This window comes from Panthera onca, chromosome A2 (assembly GCF_046562875.1).
Source record: "Panthera onca isolate mPanOnc1 chromosome A2, mPanOnc1 haplotype 2, whole genome shotgun sequence".
Classification (NCBI taxonomy): domain Eukaryota; kingdom Metazoa; phylum Chordata; class Mammalia; order Carnivora; family Felidae; genus Panthera; species Panthera onca.
The window spans coordinates 108,665,156-108,684,894 of NC_138340.1; the positions used below are offsets into that span (position 1 = coordinate 108,665,156).

Consider the following 19,739-nt stretch of genomic DNA (forward strand, 5'->3'; position numbering starts at 1 on the left):
CTTTTACTTAAAAATAAAAATCTGATTTCAATTGCTCTTAATGGTCTAAAAAGATGCCGCATTTAAAAAACTCATAAGAATATGCATTAGAAAGTTGTAATTTTATTCTTTTTCCTTACAAATTCATTCTTCTTTATTTTTCCCATAGCTCAATAAGTGTTTAAGATATAAGACTTATATTTTACACATTTTCATAGTGATACTTCGGGAATGCCTCAGTTTACCAAAAAATTCTCAAACATAATCACAACCCAGGAAGCAGCTGTGTCCCATTTCCAAAGGAGGAAAAAAAAAATACATCATGCTGAATTGTTTAAAAGAAGTAATATAGTGGTGAATTTTTTTCTTGTGATTTAGTTTGAAATACTGTGCCTAAAATGCTGAGCTTGAAGTCCCATAAAGCTTGGTATGCTTTGCAAAAAGCACTCCCAGCTTAATTTAGGCCAGGCCTCCTTTTGCTTTGAAGGAACAAAAAAGAAACATTAACTGTTCCTGGCCTTCTTAGAAATTGACTCAAGATTTCCTCAGTGGTCACAGTGATGTTCATAGCCAACAGAGTTACTTTTTGAATGAATGAATGAATGAATGAATGAAGAGATGAAATCAAAGGAAGACAGTTATTTATCTTAACACAATATAAAGGCTTTCTTGTAAATGTAAAGGCTTGAAGTCAAACATATTTGTCTTTCATGCAAGATCATTTCTTTTCAAAGCTACAGACATGTGCTACTACATTTAGATCAAGTATCACTGTGCTGTATCACCTGTATAAAAACTAATATAGGACAAATTCAAAGAAAATATTTTTATATTTACTCTTCAGTCCAAATAATACAAATGGAGCTTCAGTCTTACTCTTGTACTTCTTGTTTTCTCTCGTAACAACTACCTTTTCCTCTTCTCTTGTAGTCACTCTGAAAATAACCTGTACTCTGATATTCCCATTTTCTGAGCACAGAAAAATAATATTAGTGGCAAATAACTATATATCATTTTTACCTTTCTTCTGTAGAGGAAAAGTTCAAATTTGAAAAGCAATCATATGAAATGTACATTCTAGTCTATAAAATAGTGTCTACAAATATAAAGCCTTGGATTAATAGATAAAAAATCATTAAAAGGGATAATATGAAATATATGAATAAATTTCATTGTTCAAAAGGAGCGCAGGAAGGAAAGAACAAAAGAACAAAAAAAATGGAACAAATAAAGTAGAAAGATGATAGACTTAAATTTAATAGTGGCAACAATTATATTAAATGTAAATGGACTAAACCCCCCTATTTGAAGGCAGAGATTTTTAGAGAAAATTTTCAAAAATATCAAACTATACACTGCTCATGTTGATAAAGTATAACAAAGTTAGAGTACTTAACTATCTGACTTTAAGGCATGTTATAAAGATACAGTTTATAAGGGGCTATCTGATTTGGTATTGGCTTAAGTGCAATGGATCAGAACAGAGTCCAGAAATAGACCCAGAAATAGACCCATAAGTGGACTAAATATATACAGTCAGCATATTTTTGAAAATATGCTGAAGCTACTTACTGGAAGAAAAGAAAGTCTTTTCAACATGTGTAAAAGGAAAACTGGATAAACGTATAAAAAATAAAAATAAAATGTGACCCAAACCTCAAAGCATATACACATGAAGTGAAACTATTAGTATAATGTAAAAATTGAAATGACCAAGTGCCCAGAAGTAAAAGAAATAAGAGAAATATATTTGCAAATGTAGGTAGACAAAGAATTTTTAGAAATAAATTAACTTTAAAACAAATAATTGATAAGCTAGACTAAATCAAAATTCTTAAAATTCTGTTACAAAAAGGTATCACAACATGAAAGTCAAGCCATAGAATGAAAAAAATATTCACAGTATCTCACAAAGAATTTGTATCAACAATATAGAAAAAACTCCTAAAAATAATAATATAAAGACAAAAGAACAATTAAAAGTGGGTAAGAAACTTCAAAAACCCTGTATATACTTTTAGCATCAGGAGATGCAAATTAATACTACAATGAGGTGCTACATTACAAACACCACTGAAATTGATAAGCTACATACATACACACACACACACACACACATACACACACTAATTCCAAACGTTGGACAAGATACAGACCAATTGGAATTCTCATGCATTCATTGCTGGTGAGTATTTAAAATGTTACAACTGCTAAGAAATTGTCATTTTCTTATCAAAAGAGGCCAACCTTATGGCCCAGTAATTTCTCTTCTGCATATATACCCAAGAGAAATTAAAACATGTTTCTACAAAAGGATTTGTACAAGAATATCTATAGAAACTTTATTTATAATAGCCTAAAACTAGAAACAATCAATGTCTATCAACAGGTGAATGGGTAAATAAATAATGATATATTTATTCATCAATGAAAAAAGAAAACTGATACAAGATGAATCTCCAAGATTTTACATTGGGCAAAATAACCACAAAAGTGTGCATACTGCATTTTCCATTTATATAAAATTACGGAATATCAAAACTAAACTATAAGAATGGAGATAAGAATAGCAGCTGCCTGGTGGTGCAGGGGTAGAAATAGCCTGGTAAAGGAACAGGAGGGAACTTTTGAGATCAGTGGAAATGTTTTGTGTCTCAATTAATCTACTGGTTATGTGGGTGTATACATTTGTAAGAATCATCAAATTGTATACATGAAATATGTGCAATCTTAACTGTATTTAAGTTATACTTCAGTTTTTAAAATATAATATTATTGGGGTGCCTGGGTGGCCCAGTCAGTTAAGCATCCACCTCCTGGTTTAGGCTCAGGTCATGATCTCACAGTTACTGACATGGAGCCCTGTGCCAGGCTCTGCACAACGGCGTGGAGTCTGCTTGGGATTCTCTCTCTTCCTCTCTCTCTGCCGCTCCCCTGCTCGCTCGCTCTCTCTCTCTCTCTCTTTCCCTGTGTCTCAAAACAAATAAATGAACATTTAAAATGTGGTTTATGGAGCTCTAGCTGCAGAGGTTCACCTGCTGGATTCAGAGATATTAAGCAACACAGTATCTCCCGTGACCGAGGTATTTTAAAGATAACTCTACCCGTAGGATGTAGAGACAACAACCCTTTATAGCAATGCAGTATATAGGATTTTAAAACAACAAACCTCCTTTTTTTTGCCTTAAAATATAGCTTTGAGGTAGGTAGACAGATGTTATTATTCATACCATAAATGAGGAGAATGAGGGGGCACCTGGGTGGCACGGTCAGTTAAGCATCTGACTCTTGATCTCAGCTCAGGTCTTGAGATCACATTTCCTAAGTTTAACCCCCACATGGGGCTCTGTACTGATGTTGCAGAACCTGCTTGGGATTCTGTCTCTACTTCTCTCTGACCCTCCCCTGCTTGTGCTCTCTCTCTCTCTTTCTCAAAATAAATTTTAAAAAATTAAATTAAGAAAAAATGAGGAGAATGAGGCTTGCTCATGGACATAGGATTAGAAGGAGAGTCTCGGGTTTCTGACCACTAATCAATCCCGTTCTTATTTCACTATATCTATACAAAACAGTTGCCATCTTAAGGCACTGTTGGTTTTCCCCATTCAGTAATCAGCCACTGGGAGGCTAGGTTATAATGATCAATAACACAAGGCCTCTGTCCTCCAGGAAATTTTAGTTTATACTCACTGCTGCAGTACAATGTAGGAGGCCAACTGTTTTGGAAACGCTTTATGACATTGTGATGTGGATGCATTTTCCATAGTACTTGGTATGCTAAAATTAAAGGTGACATCTTGATCAATAATCTACCAGCATGTTCATTAAAAAAACAACAACACACGTTTAGACTTGTAATTCATCACTTGTTCAAATTTTCCAATATTGAATAGTATTTATTGCAACAGACCAAACCACTAAATGTGTGCCTTTATTTCTCAACTGGAAGTAATGGCCTCAAAACCCCAGAAAGGAAACATTTGTTTTGGCCTTTTTTTAAGCTGTCCTTGTTGAGAGTATACGGACAGCTAGGAGAAGGAGGGATCCTGTCAAGTTTCCATAAAACCACCAAGCCTGACACGACAGAACAGTATGTTCCTTTTGTTGGCTTTCAAATTCCTTGAAACTTGGAAGTGATGACAGGAAGAAGAAAGGTTTATCAGTAAAGAAATGGGAAAGTTATCTTAGAATAATCAGAAGCCTGATTCTCCTGCATAATATTTTTATCTAATAAAATAGTTTCAATTTCACTGTGAAAATTAGAGCAATCTTAATTGTTTTTAAATAGTGACTTCACCAAAGATATCATTCAGTCCTAACGTTTATTTTACATTATGTCCTAATATTTAGAATTATGCTTAAGTTTGCATTTTGAACTTCACAGAAGAGAATATACCTACTGTAACCTTTTAACTTATTTCAACATATTAAAATTCATAGCTTTTAATCTGTAGAAAAAGAAAATGTTGATATTTTATATGGCCTTTCTGACAGATTACAAATATACCAAATTACTGTATAAATAGTGAGCTGTGGAGTAACTGAAAGCTTCACTTGTAAGTTTAATGAATGTCGAGAGTAATTTTTATTTAACATTTTAGAGGAGGTTAATACCATATTTATTATTCATTTTTCATCTAAAATGTGGTTTGCAATTAGTCTGCAGAGTAAAACACTTAAACTCTAAATTTTATCATAAAAATAACAAAAATGAAAATGATAAAAAAGAAAGATTTAAATAATATTCAGTAAGAAAATCAGTGGGTGTGGGAATTACAAGACTTAATCGAAATGATTAGAAATACGAATATATTGAGTAACCTGTTAAATCTAGCAGCCAGACTAAAGGAGATGGTGATCAAAAGGAGAAACAGGGGGCGCCTGGGTGGCTTGGTCAGTTAATCGTCCGACTTCAGCTCAGGTCATGATCTCATGGTCCGTGAGTTTGAGCCCCGTGTCGGGCTCTGTGCTGACAGCTCAGAGCCTGGAGCCTGTTTCAGATTCTGTGTCTCCCTCTCTCTCTGCTCCTCCCCTGTTCATGCTCTGTCTCTCTCTGTCTCAAAAATAAATAAATGTTAAAAAAAATTTTAAAAAAAAAGGAGAAACAGTTTCCATTCCAAGTTTCATCACTAATTAGATATCTGAGGTAAAAAAAAATAATAATAATAATGATAATTTTAGAATGAGAGGAGGATCCAAAGGATCACTGAAGGAATTTTCTCCGACAGTAAAGACCCTAACAATTGCTCTTACAGCCTCCATCTGATCACTTATATTAATGAGAACTCATGGCTTTATGAAGGAGATGTTACATTTTCTATAAATTATCTGAGAATACTTCAGTTTAAATAAAGTGATATAAATGTGCATATTAGTTTTAATCTGTGCCCGAGGGATGACGAGTTAAGGTAAAGAATTTTACTGAAAATTACATACCCCAAGGATGGTTAACTACTGCTTGCAAAGTCCTCATCAGAATTCTCCATTGCAGAATGATGATCATAATCAATTCAATCATCCTGAGTCTTGATCCCTGCTTAGTATCGGATGCTATTGTAATTATCATTAAGAAAATCAGAATATTTTTCTGGGACAAAATGAGCACTGTATAAGATAATATGGTCTCCGTCGCTCCTCATCAGGGAAATACAAATCGAAACCACACTCAGATACCACCTCACGCCAGTCAGAGTGGCTAAAATGAACACATCAGAAGACTATACATGCTGGCGAGGATGTGGAGAAACGGGAACCCTCTCGCACTGTTGGTGGGAATGCAAATTGGTGCAGCCAGTCTGGAAAACAGTGTGGAGGTTCCTCAGAAAATTAAAAATAGACCTACCCTATGACCCAGCAATAGCACTGCTAGGAATTTACCCAAGGGATACAGGAGTACTGATGCATAGGGGTACTTGTACCCCAATGTTTATAGCAGCACTCTCAACAATAGCCAAATTATGGAAAGAGCCTAAATGTCCATCAACTGATGAATGGATAAAGAAATTGTGGTTTATATACACAATGGAATACTACGTGGCAATGAGAAAGAATGAAATATGGCCTTTTGTAGCAATGTGGATGGAACTGGAGAGTGTTATGCTAAGTGAAATAAGTCATAGAAAGAAAGACAGATACCATATGTTTCCACTCGTATGTGGATCCCGAGAAACTTAACCAAAGACCATGAGGGAGGGGAAGGAGAAAAAAAAAAAAAAGTTAGGGAGGGAGCCAAACTATCAGAGATCCTTAAAAACTGAGAACAAACTGAGGGTTGATGGGGGGTGGGAGGGAGGGGAGGGTGGGTGATGGGTATTGAGGAGGGCACCTGTTGGGATGAGCACTGGGTGTTGTATGGAAACCAATTTGACGATAAATCTCATATTAAAAAAATAAATTGAAAAAAGATAATATGGACTGATCACTTCTGCTTTGGGTTGACTGAGGTATAAAAATCTTGGTTAGTTCAACTTCTCAAAATTGTGTCCTGTGCCTAGGGTTACACCCCTCATTTTGATTAGCAGACAAACACAATTTTGCTACTGGAATATTGTCACATTTGCCTCACAGGACTCTTTTGTTTAATTGTAGGAGTGCCCAAAAGAACAAAGAAACTCTATCCAGTTTGCAAGTGGAATTCCTGACCTGTATATACTTGCCAATAAATATATGTTGGTGGCATTTAGCCTGAGACTTGCTTGTGTCATAAAACAGCAAATAGTGGCAAGGTACTGGAGGCTACAGACACAAAAGGAATCCAATAATTATTTTTTTTCCAGCTTTATTGGGATATAATTGACATATAAAATTGTGTAAGTTTAAGGTACACAATGTGATGATTTGATACATGTATATATTGCAAAATTATTTTCACAATAGAGGAACCCAATAATTCTGAAAGACTAAATCAGTTTAGATAAGTTTACAACAGCAGCCTACTCTGTTTTTTATTTTTGTGTTAATGTCTTAGAATACCATTTATTAATTTGCAAAGAGAATATCAAATTTTAAGTGAACCAGAACATGTATTATTAGCTGATGAACACATTACCCCTTCTGGTTTTATAGCTCCCAAAGGAAATATTCTTTATATTGAGCTGACACTGACTTCTGTAAAACTTCCATGCATTTATCATGGTTTTCGTCTTCCGGGCCACACACATAAGCCTAATCCCTCTGAAAGAGAGCTAAACTTTTAAACATAAACTAGAAGTAGAAGACCCAGAACATGACTTAATTTTTCTATTCTGACTGAGACCTCACTTTCCAGTACAGTATAAAATTCAGTTACAGCCAATTTGTTTACCCTTTCCAAGTCACGTGAAAACCCCAGGACCTCACAAAAGTTAGCCCATTCAGGGAGTCCTTTCTGGTCTTTAATCCATATGTGTCCCTTCTGATTTACTCATTATTTAAGGCCAACAGATTGCTTGAAGAAGGCTGCTCCTGTGCAAGGTGGGGACCCTAGGATACTTGCCATAGTCCCCAGACCTGGTGCTTAAGGTAGGACCTTTCTAGTTGCACCAAACAATTCTACTCTGATATTCTGCCACTTCCCTGGAAAAAAAAGTATCTTGGGAATTCTTGCTACTGATAGAATTCCAAATCTTGGCCAGCTTCTCACTATGAGAAACATCCCTAGCTCCAGGAATTTCTGCTCCCTGTTCTCCAAGAAGACCATCCTTCTACACAAGCCTATACATACCCTTTACCTTCATCAGACAGCGCTTTATCATTTCCTTCCCTCTTGTTCTCCACCACCATCCCCCCAGAGGCAGTTAATTTTCAGACCCTTTTAAACACAGATTAGTTTTATCTGCTCTCAAATTTGTATAAATTGAATTATACAATATATATTTTTTTAGGTGTGTCTAAAGCTTCTTTCACTTAGCAGCATTTTCTTATAATTCTTCCATATTTTTTTAATCAGAAATTCATTATTTTGTATTCTATTCTAGTGTAGTAATATTTCATTATATGGATATATCAGAGTTTCATTCAGTCTTCTATTTATGAACATTTGGATCATCTCCAGTTCTTAACTACTACAAAAAGCGTGTTGTGAACATATTTAAAATTTTTTTCTTGGCTAAATACATTGGAGTAGAATTGCTAGGTCATAGGTAGATACATGTTTAGTATTATAAGAAACCATTAGACCTTTATAGAAAGGGCTCATACTGTTTCGCATTCTCACTAAATATGTGTTTATCCACATCTCCATCAACAATTTGATGTCGTCAGTCCTTTTAGTACTAACCATTCTGTTAAGTATTTAGTAGGATTTCATTATGGTTTGAGGTCTATCTAGTCTCACATACCTGTGTCTTTCCATATTTTTAATTTCAACTATAAGCCATAGTGAAACTATGCCCTCTGTCTCCAAGTTTCAAATCTTCAAATATTAAGAAGCATCCCAGTTGGAAAATTTAGACAGGCCTCCTCTTATTTATGAAGACTGAAACAGGAGTATAAATGGAGATCAACATACCATAGTCTAATATTTTAAACTTCTAAATCAAACACGTAAGCTATTATTTAAACATGTTATATCTTCCTACCCTGATATATGTACTTTAAAATGATGCAGGGATGCAGATTCAAAGTTCACACTTAAATGTGGAAATGTAGGGAAGCCAGTCTGCTGCCCTCTGGCCTCCAATGTATCTCAGGCCTGGCTGTCTCCCACCCACCATGAGGTTTCCCTAAGCACATAAATGTGGACAGGACAGGCATCCTAGTTTTATTCTTATTTCAACACAGAGCTTCCCCACCGCCACCCCTTGGGTCTAGAGAAGTATATCTCAGTACAGTAATCTGGAAGTAGGCTGAGGAACGATGGGCAGGCACCAGGAGAATGAGTCAGAAAGGGAGAATGTGGACATTAGGTGGGCATATCCTCTGACCCTTCTCCCCCTCAAAGCCTTGCTTTTGGAGAAGAGTACACAGAGGCAGAGACCCTTCTTGTAAAAATCTGAATTTAATATACTGACAACACCCATTTTATTTGCTACTACAGTTTCTTTTTACTATTTGCTTGAGTGACAACAACTTCTTACTAAGTCACCACTTTTGCTACAGATTCTGTTGGCAATGGATCTACTTCCGAGGACATTTTATGGGTGATATTTAGGGAGAGATTAGTGAGAGAATCAAAGTAAGTAACCAGAGAAAAATAATACACCACCCACCGCACACATGCACACGCACACACATCTGCCAAAATTATATACAGTTGGATCATTTAGAAATGCTTCAGAAAACATTAATCATAGTTAATGTGATTGAACCCTGCTTATGTATGTAAGTCACTGCTCTAAAGGCTTTATGTGTATTACTTATATATCCTTATGTATTATTATCATCTCCATTTTATAGATGTGGAAACTGAGGCACAGCGAGGGTAAGTTAAAAGCATGGCTCCAGTTTGCTCGCTAGGAAGTAACAAACGCAGATTCAAATCCAGACAGTCTGTGTAGAATCCACAGGGTTGGCCAAGAGGTTACGCTGGGTAGGTCTATGTGTTGGACATTTTATGAGGTGTTTTATATAGATTAGCTAATTCAAACTGACATAGGTATAATGATCTCTGCTTGACAGATGAGAAAATAGAGGCTAACTAATTTGCCAAAATTATAAAACTAGTAAATGGCTGAACTGGGTTTTACTAACTTACCAAAGTTATTTAATAAGTGCCTGAGCTTAGTTTCAAAATTGATTAAATTATATTCTGGGCATATGGCATAGGAGGGCAACATATAATATATATTTTTAGTGTGTTTTTTTTTGTGTTTTTCCTTTTCAATTTACACATAAAGGAATAAAATTCATGTCTGGGCACTTCTTTTACATGGAGCACTTCATCTTTTAACAATGCCTGATAAATGAACCATTGCTGTATCTTGCCATAGAGAAGGAAGATGTGATTTGATTTGATTTTCAGCTCTGCAGCCTAAACCAAACATAAGGTTTTGGAAGGTGCATTATAACTGGTATTAACTGTATTTGATTTTTTTTTCAGGGAGAAAAACATTTTCCTTCTTACACATCCATTAAGTATTAAACACATTATTTCATTTCTATATAAACCTATGGATAAGATAACCTAGTGATTTCATATTTCCCTGTGAACGCAATAAAATCTGAAGAAAAACTGAAGAAAAATATCTGTACCAAATCATTCAATATGCATTCCTCAGTACATTCCAGAGCTTGGAGCACATACAGGAAAGTGTGGAAAAAATGACTGCCTGAACTCTCCTACTTAGAAAGATTTAATTTTCCTTCTGAGCCCTTAGTGTGAGCATAGGTGCGGTATTTTATTATACATCTGTCACACGTTTTCAAGTTGCCACTGAATTGAGCATGTGCTTCTTGAATGTAAGAGGGCTTAGAAAACTAGAAAAGATTCTTAAAGGAAGCGGCGTACTTTCTGTCCCTTGACAGAGAGATATTTGCACATGTAAGCGTAAACTGAGACCTATCCAACAGCTTATGACCTTGCTCCTCAATGCACCACTTTTATGACAATGAGTCTTACTTGAAGCAATATGTATTGACTAATTATTCTGGTTAAATTATGTTTTTCAAGTTTTACACTAAAATTCATTTTTCACAAGCCTTGCGAATACTAGGAGGTGTGAGGAGAGAGTCCTTCCACCGATGGGGGGGCATCAGTAATATTCTGAGTCTGGAGATTCAAAAAAGAAAAGCAAAGACAATAACAGGAAACTCGATGGCTCCTTTAAAATAAGGATCTCTGTGGAGGACTACTTCAAATGAGAATTCTGTACCAGTACACGTGTAGGTTTCCTATCCTTGGGGACGATATTGTTGTTGTAGAGTGTGAATGTTAGTAGGTGTGTTATACTTTCTCTAAATGCTCCTCATAACCATGCTGTAAAATGCCAACGCATATTGTTGCAAACTTTATCTGTTTGTTTAGCTTTGGAACTCGGCTTTCCAAGAAGGTTTCAGCAATGCATGGGAGGGCCCTGGCGAGAATAGACCCCACACAGCTGTTGGCAATGAGGGTGCCAGGGCACAGCCCCTAAGGAGCAGGAAGTTACTCCCACATATTTGGCAGTCCTGCGGGGGCATGGAGCCGCTAGGCAACCTGGCCGCCCCAAGTCCTTTCCTAAATGATAGGGTCTCTTTCAAAGGATAGGGGCCAGGATCTCCGGTGGCAAGGCTTAGAAATGAGCACTTGAAGCAAAGCGAGATGAGAAGGAAAACAAATAGGCTGTGGCGTCCTTGCCAGCACCAACAGGGATGGAGAAATCCTTTAGCTTGCTGGCTTGGGAAAAAAAGGGCCTTCAAGGTGAAGAATGTTTTTCTTTTGTTTAGTGTTTGAACTCTGCCCTGCTTTGACTTGTGATTTATATGGCACTGTGGTTTTTTTATTGTTGTTCTTTGTGGCTTAATTTTTTTTTTTTTTAAGAAACAAAACCAAAGTCAATAAGAAATAAAAACAAAGATTACCCTTCAGACTATCATACGGTTATATAGGAAACATTTTTGAAATTAACTTAAAAAAATTATCGGGGAGAAAAACACTACGTTGAGGATCTGCTACGTGCTTAAAAACTGTTAAAACATGTATTATTCCATTTGGTGCTCATGATTACACCAATAAAATATTTATTTTTAGCTCTGTTTTGCTAATATAGAAATTAAGGTATGAAGCACTTTACACTGTAAAGTGAATTGTGTGCATTTTTCCTCATCATTATTAAATAGTTTTGTCACATAGGAATATCTTACACCAAATACAGATTGAGCTATTTTCCAGAAAATTCCATTGTCAATTTCATAATCTCTATTTAACAGTATTTCTATGGAGATTTAAGTTTCCAACCTATCTGATTACACAGTTAGAATTAAATACTATGACAGAATTTTTAAAAATAATTAAATTAGGAGACTCTCTAGATTGTTGAGTCATGCACTGCTCGCAGTAGTCACTGGCCATATATAGCCACATTAATTTGAATTAACAAAAATTAAATGAAATGAGAAAATTGCATTCATTAGTAAAACTAACTATATAATTAACTATTTTAATTAACTACATTTCAAGTGCTTAATAGCCACATGTGGCTAGTGGCTACCATGTTGGATAGTACAGGCCACAGTATCTTTATCATCACAGAAAGTTTTACTGACCAGTGATGCTGTGTTCCTCATCACTTTACATTTCAGATGAAAAGGCAAAATTCCAGAGTTACTGTTTGTATAACAAATAACTCTGGTGGCTGGGTTAGCATTTGTGGAAAGCCTTATTTAGTTATGACTTCAGGAAATACTAGCTTTAATATATCGAGTGCTATTTTTCATTTTCTTCTTATATTTATCTCTTCATTCATTAAGCATGTTTTTTTATCAAATGGTAAGTTGCAAGAGGAGTGAGCTGTTCAAGCGAAGGTAATAGTGCCATTAAAGGAAGAAGATAGGATATAATAGGGTGGTTTGAGATACCCATCAGTGCCCAGTTTTGCTAAATTATAAGGAACCTGTTGAATAGTTTCCATATTGGTTACTCTTATGTATCAACTTGACTGGGCCAAGGTGCCTGGATATTTGGTCAAACATTACTCTGAAAGAGATTTACATTTAAATTGATTGATTTTGAGTAGACTGTCCTCCATAATGTGGGTGGACCTCATCCAGTCAGTTGAAGGTATGAATTAAACAAAAGGCTGACCTCCCTCAGCAGGAGGGAATTCTGCAACAGACTGCCTTTGGACTTCATCTGCAACAATTCTTCTTTCATGTGTCTTCAACCTTGACAGCCTTTGCACTTAAACTGTAAAACTGGCTAAGTCCTGGGTGTCCAGTCTGCCAGCCTACTTGGCAGATATTGAATCTGTCAAACTCTACAATTACATGAGCCACTTTCCTAAAATAAGTTTGTTTCTAGATATACATACCTATTAGTTCAGTTTCTCTGGAGAACCTTAATAGAGGGATGGCATAAATGTAACAGAGGCAATTTGCAGTAAGAAGCCATTCACAATTTTTTAGTAGAAGAAAGACAAGATAGAACTGTGTTTTAAGAGAATGAATCATGTGATGAATTGTAAATTGCATTGAGGGCAAAACACAGGTACAGAAAGGAGAGAATGTAATAGAGGTTAATACGGGTTCAAGAACAGAAGTGACATTGTGATTCGGAGGGATGGAATAGATAGAAGATCACGTAAGCTTTGGGGTCATACTGATCTGGATTTGAAACCCCAACTCTTTTCTTTCTTACTTGTTTGAGCTTAAGTAAGTTCCAGAAACTCTTTCCTTATCTGAAAAATGGAACTAATCATAATATCAACTTCATGACTGGAAGAGTAGAATAAATGAAACATTACTTCTGTAATGTAAGGTTCTCTGTATCTCATATAGTAACAACAAAATATTTGCTCTTTACATATACAGGTATATATGTGTATATATATATATATATATATATATATAGTTAGGTATATATGTACATACATATAAATGATAGGACACAGAGAGCTAGTGTGTGTGTATATACACATATACGCAAGCTCTAACATGTAGACACATATATGTGCTATTATATATATGTACATATATATAATATATATAAATTACATGGCAAAATGATTTCAAGTTAATATTTTAATAATTTAGCAGTTTGGATAAGAAGTTAAAAGAAAGGGAGGAAATTTCAAGTTTAGGTGACGTGGACAAAAGGCACCATTAACAGCAATAGCAAAAGGAATGGCTGTTTGGGGGTAGAAGTTGAAAAAGGATAATAAACTTGAGGTTCATCTTGGAACATTTTAGATTTGATGCTAAAGGAGAGCCAAGGAAGAAAATGTTTAGGTGGTCAGAAGTGCCGTGTGCCTGGGCACTCAGTCAAGTTAAGCCTCTGACTCTTGATTTAATCTCAGGTCATGATCTCATGTTTCGTGGGATTGAGCCCTTTGTCAGGCTCTGCACTGACAGTGTGGCGCCTGCTTGGGAATCTCTGTCTCCCTCTCTCTCTGCCCCTTCCCCCCAAATGGACACTCTTTCTCTCTCTCTCTTTCTCTCAAAAATAAATAAACATTCAAAAAACAAGCTGTGAAAGATTAATAATACATCATAAAGTAATTCGGGTAAAGTAATGAAAAACCACATCTTAATTCCAAACAAGTGAAATAAAGCTATTCAGATTTTAACATATGAATATGAACATATGAATATATGAATATATGAATATTTAATATATGAATATTAATATATGTATTTTAACACGAGTTAAAATACATTTATATGGCATTAAATTTGTACTGCGTTTATTATGTTTCATCTCTGCAAAGCTTCAGATGAACTGTTGCTTTTTTGAAGTGGGTACATGTGTCAGATGTCAAGTACTATTAACTGGAATAGTGTGAGAAGTCATGGCCAGACATACGCTCATATTAGTGCTGATCACCTATTATATGTGGATTTCGTGACTCGTTTACTTTACTTCTTCCTCAGAATATCCTTATTGGGTCAGTAATTATTCCCTAATTCATAGATGGTGTTCTAATTCCTTTGAGAATACATAGTTAGTAAGAATATAGTTTGATCTGAACCCAAATTTTATGTGGTTTTGACAGCACTTAGATGTGTGGACTACTTACCAGAAATAGTTTTTTTTTTACCCAGTGATTATACAAATTAAATATATTTCTCAGAAATGCCTCAAGAGCATTCTGTGGCTAAAGACTGTCTATTCTTTCTGGGTTCTGCTCAGTCACAGAGGAAGTTGTAATAAAAGTTCTCCCATGGTAAGAAACTTAATTTTATTTCAGCTACTGTCTCCTCCCACTGTCTAAAAAGTTTATGTACCACAGACCATAAAAAACACAACCGAAGACAGAGACTCACAGGACAGGGCTGAGGTAATCTATGTTCTGCAAACACTCTTCCTATACACCATTTGTACAAAAGCACAATAAGACTTTTTAAACATCTGTTTTTGAGGTTACTAAAACTGAAAACATCTACAGACTTCAAACAGCTTTGAAAACTCTAATACAGTCTGCCATATTAGAAGCTAACACCAGTCAAAATACATTATCTTAAAGGAACCTATTCTTCTGTATTTTATTTGCAGAATTATTCTATTATCCATCAGTCTAGCACCAACTGTATTTACTATATCTGGGGACACTTTTTAGAATTAAAATAACATTATAAATTAAAGTAGATTGCATATTTATTGCCCCTTCACATTTTCAAGCTTTGACAAAAACCAGGCAAAGGCCTTTGAAGATGGTCCAGAATCCTGCAACAGAGCGGAATGCGTCAGGAAATCAGCTTCGTGAGGTAGCAAAGTTCCTGAATGCTCTGCGCTGGGCCACAAATTGGCTAATGGGCAGTGCAGGCAAGTGACCACTTACAAAAAGCACTCTGACAGGTGACTCTCAAAAGTGACTGGAAGGTGACCCCAGCAAGAATGTAATTTGTTCTTACTCGATCATCGTTCATAGGATTGACCTATAGGTGAAATCTGACAAATTTCCCTTTAAATGAAATATTCCAAATCCCACACAAATTCTTGAAAACTCCATTTCAACCCATAAAAATATCAAAAGAAATTATAAAAATAAAACACAAATATATGCCTTTAACATACTCATTAAGGTCCTCGGCAATAAGAGCACAAGGAGTATCTGTTGTTCTCTTGAGGTGACCCCGCGTGGGCTTCTGGATGCCTCCTGGATGGGAGCCGGTCACCAGAAAGACAAGCCATAATTTGAAGCTTGGAATTCTCAGCCCTCCACCTTCCATTCTCCAGAGAGGAGAGGGGAGTTGAAAACAGAGTTAAAACTTGATCATTCCTACCTGAGAAGGCCTCTGTAAAAAACCCAGTAGTATGGGATTTGGGAGTTTCCAGTTTGGCGAACCAGAACGCTGCCATGTGCCACTGGGCAGGCCCCAAACTCCGTGTGGACAGAAGCTCCTTTGTTGGGGACCTGGCCCTGTATAATTCTTCCTGGGTTTTTGTGTTTTATCCTTTTTTAATAACCCAGTAATCTAGTGAGTAAAATTAAATAATGAATTAATTAAATACTTTTTAAGTAAAACCAAATAGAATATAAGTCAATTTGTAAGTATTCCTCATGGTGGATTATTCTATGTGATTCTTTTCTTTTCTTTTCTTTTCTTTTCTTTTCTTCCTTCTTTCTTTCTTGAGAGAGAGAGAGAGAGAGAGAATCTTAAGCAGGCTTTATGCCCAGTGTGGAGCCTGATGCAGGGCTCAATCTCATGACCTGAGCTGAAACCAAGAGTCAGACACTTAACTGAATGAGCCATCCAGGTACTCCTATCCTATATGACTGTTAATGGCAAACCTACTTAATTAAAAGGCAAATCCAGTGAAATTGAAAGTATGTTTCTTCAGTAATAGTAAACCATCTTTTGGGAAAGAGACATTTCTCTTTGCACCATGATCGAAATTAGATTTAAGTATGTGTTGCTTACACTATAAAAGGATTTGAATTGCTACTGCTAGAGACACGTTTGCCCCTAAAATTTGCAGCGTCCAAGGCCCACATCCTACAGGTCTGAATATTTTAAAATTGTCCTTCAGGCTATAGTCATGGCCATGCACTATAGTGTTTGAAGCCTAGTCCTGCACTCACGCTGCAGCTGAGATTCAAGGGGTATTGCTCTCCCCAGGCTGCAAAGCTCCCTGTGAACCCAAGCAGCCACCTGGATCTGCTGGCACAGAGCAAGGCAGAGGATGGTCTGGCGCCCAGGATGCCAGGGCAGTCACTGGATCTGCCCAAGCCCAGAATGGGACTGACTGAGTCAAGCTCCCCATTCTGCTTACCTTTCCAACTCAGGGTTTCCAGGCAGTTCTAATCACTTCCAAAAGCTACACAGCCCCAGCAGGGGGAGGGATGGAATTCAGTTATTTGGAGAATCCAATCTGACTAAACACCTTTTGGGGTGATTGGAGGCAGCTGCCTTAAACAAAAGCAGCTCCTTTCCCAGGCTTCCAGGCCAGGAACTGTGATCTTCTTCTCTCCTGTGTCCACCCCCACTCCCCCAAACACTTACACTGGTTTCTCTCAGCCTTGCATCGTGTGTGTGTGTGTGTGTGTGGGGGGGGTGACAGAGGGAGGGGGTTTTAGTGGGTGTGGGGTGTGGTTTGGTTCCAAACATTCTTCCCAAGGAATTCTGTTTGTTTGTCCAATTGGTTACCAAACTTTTAAAAACCTTCCTAGGAAGGTCAAAAAGAAACTTAAAAAGTCCTTGAATTTTAGTGTTAGAGATCTGTTTTGGTTCTCCTTATAGTGCGGGCCAAGCTCTGGAGCCTTTGAAGGCAGGGCTAACTCGGAAGAGATTTATCTTGTTCACATGTTTTAAAGTCACCTTCATTGCTTGCCAGAGTCTTGACATTCAACTGCAGGAGAAACGTCTAGTTGTCTCATTGCCATTCCACTAGAGGTGTATTATTTGCCACTCAGATGCACCTCTCTCAATCGCATGCGGTTCTTTGGGGATGGTCAGACAGGGTGCCTTACCTGGAACCTGGCCTCCAGGTTGGGAACGTGACCCTGGCTTGGACAATCCAAGTGTTTCATGCCCTGGGAACAGGATTGGTGCAAGACAAATCAGGCTAATCAGAATCCAGAAATTTGACATAGACAATAGGAAGAGCATGTTCTTTTCCTCAGGAATCGAGAGTGTGTAAGGGTAGAGCTGACCGTATTCATCTTACTGCCTCTTGAAAGGAGCCACTGAAATTGAAGCCAAACAGAAGCAAGGAGAAATAAGAGACAAAGTCCTAAGAATAATGTTTAGATCTCTGAATCCAGCTGTGTCCCCTTGAAAAAGCTAATAAATCCGTTCATTTGGTTTAAACTAGTTAGAGTTGGGCTTGTGTCACTTGCAACAAAAAGTGAACTGAATAACAGAATTTAATTCTAAAAGCAGTAATTCCATCTGATCCCAAGCAAATGCACCCAGATGTGCCACACAGACACGTCATTTTCAAAATGAAACTTGTCTCTTTTGTTCCCTCCTCCATGACACATCTGCTTTTTCTCCTGTATTCCATACTACCAAACAACCCCACTGGCCCTGATGGTCCATTTCTGTTAGTACTGCCACATTTTCTCCTGAATATTCTTGAGTCCACTATCTCAGTTGTTCTACTGTTGCTGCTTATTCCCTAATATCCATTATTTTGTTCACTGAACGATTGCAACATTTTCTAACTGATTTCCCCTACCACTAGGTTTGCTCATTCCAAACTATTCATCTTGTTGCCAGAGGTAGATTTCTGGAGTATACACTGAAACATGTGATCCCTGACCCCGTCCCCATCATCCCATTAGTAGTATTAATCACTCATCATGGCCTACAAGATAAAGCTAAAATTCCATAACATGGGTTAGCTTGTTCCTTTAGAATCTGGCCTTAGCCTGAACATTTCTAACCATGCCTTTTGCCACTCCCTGCCAATAATCTGTGGTCCATCCATAATAAATCACTCTAGTTCCTTAGGTACACTAGTTTGTTTACACATGGTGTTTCTTCTTCACCTAGGATGGCCTTTCCAACATTTGTCCTCAGCAGAAAACTGCTATGTACTTTCCTAGACGGAACTAAGTCTTGCTCCCTTCTACTAGGTATGGTATTTGAATGTTCTTTATAACCTGAAAACTCCCTCACTTCAGAAGCTCAGCATTTTATTTGTATCCGTTAATCTCAAATTCACTTACAGAGTCTGTGAGGTGTGATCACAGAGGAACAGGAGGAGTAGCAATGTGTCCTGGAACTTTGCTGTAAAAAGGCAATTGTTATTATCTACCATTCCAGAAGCCAAGACAAATGCAAACATTTAGATCTCATGATCCCGTTCTATTTGGCTGGCTCTATATATTCATGGATCAGGCACTTGTAGTCCCATTAAAATAAACCCTAAATGCTCACTGATTTGTGCTGAAATCAGAGGGGACACTCCATGTTGTTTATGGTCTGTCTACTTCAGTGTGGCTTCTTTCCCAGGGCCCCACTTGTAGCTCTGTCTCTGCATCTCTAAATTAGGGACTTTCCTATGTTTTCATCAGCTTTCTACTTTGGACATTTCCTCAAGGTCTTTGGCTTGGATTCCCACTGTACACTTTCCCCACTTCAGGTTACTCTGCACAGCATATCTACCGTAGCCAGCGCATTGGGACCCATGGGTACATACACATACTCCCCACTCTTGGGCATATGGACACTTCTTAATACTGACCAGAGCCTCCTTTTAAGTCTGGTTTGCAGGAAATATGAATGTTTGGTTTAGAGGTACAGTTTAAAGACCCAACAGTAATCATGAAATCCAACTAGAATTTTTTGCCATTACTTAGCACACTTTGCTTCGCCTGGCTTTTTTAGTCTCCATGTGGAAGGAAACAAAAGTTCCTGTTTATTTCTCGAAAGTGCCTGCCTGCAACACTGTTCATTTTGAACCAGAGAAGACTGACTCATTCATTTCAAATAAAGATTTCAGTTCTTCTCAGCAGCCTGGCTCCTTGAGGCTTTCCAAGACAACAGTGCCTGGGTAAAGGTAGTTTATCACTAACTCCCGGATCACATGATGCCAAATGCTGGAGTTTTAGAGTCATAGGTGTTCTGCGAAACCCTCAATGCCCAAGCGAGACATGCTGAATACATTCTGTGCATTCTGGTAAATACATCAAGGTAATAATTACTTCCACATTTCCCCTTTTAAATACACATTTTTACTCAGGGCCACAGTTTGCCCT

General features: G+C 37.2%; 1 protein-coding gene across 1 annotated transcript in view; it reads right to left on the reverse strand.

Moving 5' to 3' along the window:
- Positions 1-19,739, reverse strand: part of LOC132679235 (uncharacterized) — a 126,725-nt gene that overhangs the window by 29,602 nt on the left and 77,384 nt on the right. The window contains exons 9-10 of the mRNA XM_081795047.1: positions 17,505-17,720; positions 15,817-16,008 (exon numbers count right to left, since the gene is read on the reverse strand). Coding sequence (XP_081651173.1) covers positions 15,817-16,008; positions 17,505-17,564 — 252 coding nt within the window. The 5' untranslated portion in view covers positions 17,565-17,720. The remainder of the gene's footprint in view (positions 1-15,816; positions 16,009-17,504; positions 17,721-19,739) is intronic.